The 6,931-nt window shown below is 41.4% G+C and overlaps 1 protein-coding gene across 1 annotated transcript in view; it reads left to right on the top strand.

The window, feature by feature from the left end:
* pomt2 (protein-O-mannosyltransferase 2) overlaps window positions 1–3,440 on the top strand; it is a gene marked incomplete at its 5' end in the record, with an annotated part of 8,614 nt that extends 5,174 nt beyond the window's left edge. The window contains 10 exon segments of the mRNA XM_024260983.2: window positions 78–156; window positions 256–407; window positions 480–571; window positions 644–720; window positions 780–851; window positions 928–987; window positions 1,055–1,160; window positions 1,234–1,374; window positions 1,998–2,109; window positions 2,251–3,440. Of these exon segments, the coding sequence (XP_024116751.1) occupies window positions 78–156; window positions 256–407; window positions 480–571; window positions 644–720; window positions 780–851; window positions 928–987; window positions 1,055–1,160; window positions 1,234–1,374; window positions 1,998–2,109; window positions 2,251–2,356 (997 nt within the window).
* Between the last annotated feature and the right edge of the window lie 3,491 nt (window positions 3,441–6,931).

Below are 6,931 nucleotides of genomic sequence, written 5' to 3' on the forward strand. Positions count from 1 at the left end.
GAGCACAAAGAGTAAGTAAAAGTTTCACAATAATGAAATTAGTCGTTGAATGTTTTGTTTAACTTTAATTCTTTCAGAACAACTCGTAACCTTCACACCCATCTTCATGAAGCTCCTCTCACCAAAAAGCACTTTCAGGTGACCGGCTACGGCACTGTGAGTACCAGTGGTTACTCTGAACTTTCATTGATCTATAGAAGTAGCCTTTCATGGTCAATAATAAAACAAAGTCTCATTCGTTTGGCCTGCTGTTAGAACGGAACGGGAGACTCCAACGATCTATGGCGGGTGGAGGTATGTGGAGGCCAGAAGGGAGACCTGGTGAAGGTACTGCGGAGCAAAGTCCGCTTTCTGCACAAAGCCACCGGCTGTGTGCTCTACTCCTCTGGAAAGACTCTTCCGAAATGGTACAACCTGCTGGAGTTCATCCTTCCCTCAGCACCTAAAAAACAACCGGCTCATGTTGTGTTTCCCCTCAGGGGGTGGGAACAGGTCGAGGTCACCTGCAGTCCGTACTTGAAGGAGTCTCCAAGCTCACAGTGGAACATAGAGGATCATTTTAATCCAAAATGTAGGAACATTGTTTCTTTTTTTTGAAGTTGTTAAACCCTTTGAAATGTTTTACCCTTTGATTGTTTGGCAGTGCCCAATATTAGTTTGTCCGTGCTGAAGCCCAACTTCCTGGAAATTTTGCTGGAGTCCCACATAGTAATGATAAGGGTGAGTCACATAAAGTCATTAAAATATATATATTTTATTTGAATAATGTGTTATTTTAGGGGAATAGTGGCTTGAAACCCAAAGACAATGAAATGAACTCCAAACCTTGGCACTGGCCTATCAACTACCAGGTACAGCAGCTTTATTTATTTATTTTTATTGTTTACCTGCTCCTCAATCTTAGACTTATTGGTTTTTTTTATTAAGGGTTTGAGATTTTCTGGCGTAAATGAGACAGAATATCGAGTTTACCTGCTGGGAAACCCGGTGAGTCTCCGCCTTATTTTCTGGGTTTTTCAAACAGGAGGAGTCAGTGTTAAAATGTCTCTTCTAGGTGGTCTGGTGGATCAATCTGGTTACTTTAGGGTTGTACGTCATCATGGTGGCAGTGGCGTCTGTCGCTATAAGGCGAGGCTTGTCTTTGAACCAAAACAGTCTCGGTGAGGACAGTTTGATGGTGGCTGCAGCAGAGATGAAGGAAACGCTCAAAGAAAATGAAATCTTCTGTTTCAGAGCATTCACAGGTTCTGAAGAGAGGCGGCGGCCTGCTGCTGCTCGGCTGGCTGCTGCACTACCTCCCCTTCTACACCATGGGCCGCGTCCTCTACTATCACCACTACTTCCCCGCCATGCTCTTCAGCAGCATGCTGACGGGTAAAACAAACGGCTTTTCCATCTTCATTAATGAAACACAAAGACAAAGGTTTTTAAATGTTTAAAGCTGCCATGTTTTACTTTAAAAAGGAAGTTTACAAAGTATGAGTTTCAAATTTCCGTGCTTGTTCTAGTCTGTGCTGTCCCATGGAAGTAACCATGGGACAGATGAATAAAGACAGCCAGACTTGGGAGGTCCCACTGATAAATGACCACGAGAAGGGTTGGTCACTGTGAGGAGGATCTCCCTGAGGAAGAAGCTGGAGTTAAAACCAGTAAAATACATAAAAATAAAAGTAGATAATCAAACAAATAAGTAGACCCCAATGGAAAGGTAAAAAACTAAAAAAGATGGTTGAAAAGCAATCGATTATGATAAAATATAATAAAATGGTTTCAATATCAAATAAATAAATTTCTAATTAATTTCCAGATTTAAAATGTAGGTCTTCCTTTAAAAGAAATTTGTAAACAGCACTAAAATGCAACAACTTAAGAATTCTAAAACGTCAAAATGTCTGATCAGTTTTTTATGTTTGAAATAACAACAAAACTTCAACGTTTTGTCTCGTGTGCTGTCAGATCGGTGCAGACTTCTGAGTGTTGTTGTCTTGTTTCAACAGGAGTTACACTGGACATCCTTTTCAAAAGCTCTGACCTGCTGCTGCAACCTATTTATTCTGACCGACTGAAGGTTGCTGGATGGTTGCTACTTCAATTCAGCATCCTTTACAGGTGAGACTCGTGAAAGAACCCTTACTTTGTAGTTTATATCACCTTAATGCAACTAGAACTCATACTTACATCTAAATTGTGTGATTTGAGACCTCACAGCTCTTTTACAATATCATAAATAGATCTTTGTGATCCTTCCAGTTTCTACCTGTTTCATCCTCTGTCCTACGGCATGATGGGTCCTCTTGCTCATGAGTCAGGGAGTGCAATGGCGGGCCTGAAGTGGATGGACTCCTGGGATTTCTAGTTATCCTTGTTTGATGAAGATGCAGATGGATTCTCGTCATAGACCTTGAGTATTTGAGCTCTTGATGGAGTTTGAGTCTAAACATTTCATATGTTGTCTTTCTATAAGAAAAATGTGAATTCAATTTGAAAAAGCAGATTGTGCAATCCATTAAGGTACACATGAATTGTCACCAAGTGGCCTTTAGTGACAAATTAAATTCCATTTGAAAGAGACAAAAGTTTGTTTTTCTTACCAGAAAATTTTACTTTCCGTATTTTCAGTTGAGATTTTCCTGCCTTTTAGTATTATAGTTTGACATTAGTTCTGGGAGGAATTCTGCTTTTGTGTTTTTTTTATTTGTTTGTTTATTTTTCAGTGTGATCATATGCTCAATAAATTGTTTTATTCTTGTATTCAATGTCCTGTTGCCTTTTATATAATTTACAAACACAAAACAAGATGTACCACAAAGTCAAAAATTAGCAACCTCAAACCTCAAAATATATATAATAATATTCATTTATGGTGTTTTGGGGAAATGTGTGATCAATATGAACATATAATGTTCAAAATAAGAATGAAACAACCTATAAATATTAGACATTTTAATGTATTTGTTTACATTTTAGCTAAAAGTCCACATAAAGATTAGGGGGAAAATACATAAATTCTGAGAATCACATCATGAAGGAAAGGAAGTGCAAGAAAATAACTCCTAAACATTATTGTGGGTGATATATAGTAATAGAAAATCCCATGTTTAACTTACTTTTTTTTTTTTAGTTCAAGAGGATCCTAATTGATACAGAGTGCACTTTGTTTTAAAGGGAACTTATATTTCCAGCTGTCAAAAGATAAAAAAACATTAAATATAGAAAAATATAAAAATTAAATTATTATAATACTTAAAAACTACATTTTTAAATGAATGGCTAACTGGCCACAAAAACATAAATAGATTGTATTTTTCTTAACACTGAGGTGAAGCTTTGTAGCCCTCGTTGGGTTTTGGTCGGTAAGAAATACCTTTAGCGCCCTCTGGCGACGTGATGACGAAAAGCATCGCCACACCTCAAAACAGAAAACGTCTCTTGCCATTGGTTTTTGCATGTTACGTGATCTTTTAGAAGATCGCGTCTCCAAATGGAGGTAAATTTTAATTCTTTTCTCGGATACGCTTTGAATACATCATAAATGTAACTATTTCGATACATTTAAGTCATTAACAGTTAGAACGTGGTGTATTGTTGACATTCAGAGACGACAAAATCTTTGTCGGAGGACTAAATTCTTGCTAAATCGGGTTGTTTATCTTCCTTTGTTTTTCCTGGTTTTGAGACTCTCGTAGGTTTGGTGTGTCGGCCGTTGATGATACAGACAGCAGTAGACTTTGGACGGTCTTTTAGCTTTGTTTCGCTCGAATTAGCATTACTGCTACAGTTATAGTATCCGTATATAGTACCAAGTATCCGATGTTATTTCTTCCTACTTAATAGTTGTTTTAGTTGCTTCATAATCTGTGTGACCGTTTGGATGGATGGATTGCCTAATTTGCATATTCCACGTGAAAGATGAACAGTTTACGTTAGAAATGCTAAAACCATCATCAGAGACCCTTAAACCCCAGGGATAGACACTAGTATTAAAAGTGCATGACTTTGAATTAGACCCACTGAGTTACAACACAAAAGAATTTGTAAATATGGCGATCCTAATTAGCATGTAAAATGCATAAGTAAATAGTCAAATCTTTTTTTTTTTTGTTTGGACTAATCCGAATCAGAGATTCTTAAAACCTATAAGGTAGCCACAACATAATAAAAGAACCAGATGTAAAAGGCAATCTGGAATGGGTGGGGCCTGTCCACACACATGCAGTTGCTACAAACATACCTGTTGGCTAACATAGTCTTCACATATAAACTTTTCAGAATGTACACAAAACAACTGCACACACACTTTTGCATATAAACCCACACTTGTAAAGCCTTTAATTCTGTCATGCATAGTATTAGCACAAAAGTGAGCTGACACCTGTGCTCAGGTGAGTGTTTATGTTTTGCTGATGTGGATGATGATGGAATGTTCAAAGAGGGAGAGTACCCGGCCACCCCCACAACAAGACTCCCCGCCGAGGCAGCAGCCAGGACCCACACCTGCCACCGGGGCCGCGGAGGGAATTCCCCTGCCAGCCAATCCCACCAAGCACCTAGACTAGGGCACGCAGGACTGCCGCAGGGGGGCCCAACGCAAGAGAGCGGGAAGACAAGGAGGGCCAACGCGACGCCCCACCTCCAGAAAGCCCCCCAGCCCCAGACGAGCAGCCCATCACTACCCAGCAGTACAGAGCATCCCCCCACCCCAGGTACGAGACAGGGCCCCCCAAGGGAGACCCGCCCCTACTCCCCAGACAAACGCTCACCACCGCCCTGAGAGGACCAGGGGGAGCGAGGCAGGTGAGGGACACCCAAGAGAAGCAGGGGCCCCAGAGTAGTGTTGTAAACAAGGCCCAACCAGGCTCACCCATCGTCTTCCGCTCATTCAGGACCAGGTCGCGGGGGCAGCAGTCTAAGCAAAGATGCCCAGACTACCCTCTCCCCGACCACTTCCTCCAGCTCCTCTGGGGGGACCCCAAGGCGTTCCCAGGCCAGCCAAGAGACGTAGTCTCTCCAGCGTGTCCTGGGTCTTCCCAGGTCCCTTTGCCCAGTGAGACATGCCCGAAACACCTCTCCAGGGAGGTGTCCAGGAGGCATCTGGACCACATGCCCAGCCACCTCAACTGGCTCCTCTCGATGTGGAGGAGAAGCAGCTCTACTTCAAGCTCTCTCTGGGTGACGAGCCTCTCACCACATCTCTAAGTGAGCGCCCAGCCATCCTCCGGAGAAAACTCATTTCAGTTGCTTGTAGTTGGGATCTCATTCTTTCGGTCATGACCCAGAGCTTGTGACCATAGATGAGTGGAACGAAGATTGACTAGTAAGTTGAGAGCTTTGCTTTCTGGCTCAGCTCTGTTTTCACTACAACGGACCAGTGCATAGACTGCAAAATGGCGCCTGTCGATCTTCCCTCACTCGTGAACAAGACCCCAAGATATTTAAACTCCTCCACCTGAGGGAGCACTCCACCCACCGAGAGAGGGCAAATTGCCTTTGGGCTCACCCACTGATGGAATTTTTGGAAAGGCCCAATTCTCGAGAGCAAGGACCAAAACTCGCACCACTGAGACATGGACACCCCCAGGCTCCGATGTAGTTTGATCCCCTGCTCTAGGTCTTACATCTCAGGGATCCCTCTCCTCGTGTAGAGAGGAGGCCGCCACCCAAGAGACAAGACCACTGGGCCGGGATGCCAGGAACAAACAAAATACTTTACCTGCAAATTAATAAAAAACGAGTTGTTAGTTCTTTCTATGAATTAATGGCCTATTTAAAAAAAAAAAAGTTTTACGACAAATTATTTTGTTCAGTGGCACCATTTCAAAATGCTACCAGACTTGTGATTTCTTCCTGGTTGGTTCCATTGCGAAGCAATCACAAAGCAGAACAAACACAAATAAAAATATCAATCCAAAAATTATTGACCAGATAGGTGACATGTTGCTCTCACCATCTCTGTGAACTATTATCTGTTCTTGGTTCCTGTCTTCAGGCACTAATAAACCTGCTGCTTGTGGAAAACCAGCTGTCTGCCTGTTTGACAGTATTTTATTGTACAATGATTTTATTCACATTTGATTTCATATTCAGCACTTCGGTTGCTTCAGCTTTTATAAGTGCTCTACAAATAATAAATTAACTGATTGATTGACTGATCAATCAATTGATTTATTGCTGAACATAAAATCAAATGTTAATTGTCATTGAACAGTAAAACAAAATAAAGAAGCAATAGTAGCCTGATTTTCGAAAAATGAAGGGAATTAAAGCAGTGAGGTACTGGTTTATCAGGATGTTGCAAGCCTCCTTCTTGACCCATGGAATCTTTTCTTCATCGTGTGACAGAGACTGTGAAGTCACAGACATCAGGGATGCGATGGATTTAGTTGTGCACATTTCTAGAGAAGCTGGTTTTAAGATGGATTTCTGCTTATCTTTCAGTTTCTCCTGGTCGTCTGTCTTTTTCTGAGCAGCAGTCAACTTTGGGCAGCCGGGGATATCCTTGCAGACAACTTTTTTCTCCACAATGCGTTGGACAAAGATAGTGGCAACTACGTTGTCAAAAACCTTTTCCTTAACGTCGATACCCATCAATAAAGGAATTCCTTTCATCTTTACATTTTTGCAGAGTATTGTATAGATGGCTTTGCTTAATCCTTTAAAGTTTTCCTCACTTATGTAATATTCCAAGGTCTCTGCTTCACTCCAGAGTCTTGTAAAGAGGCGCCTCCTGTAACATTCAAACTTCTCTTGGCTTATGTGCGATTTACTTTTTTTAAAGATGAAGTTTATGAGATCTGTAGTATAGTTAAGTGAAGTATCGCGAGATAGAAAGAGAGCAAGAGAAGACGAACAAGGAAAACGAGCAGCATGTGCTGAACTGGACATGTGTTGAACATCAATAGTGGAGTCCCACAGGGATCCATCTTAGCTCCTA

This window comes from Oryzias melastigma, linkage group LG22, assembly GCF_002922805.2.
Source record: "Oryzias melastigma strain HK-1 linkage group LG22, ASM292280v2, whole genome shotgun sequence".
Classification (NCBI taxonomy): domain Eukaryota; kingdom Metazoa; phylum Chordata; class Actinopteri; order Beloniformes; family Adrianichthyidae; genus Oryzias; species Oryzias melastigma.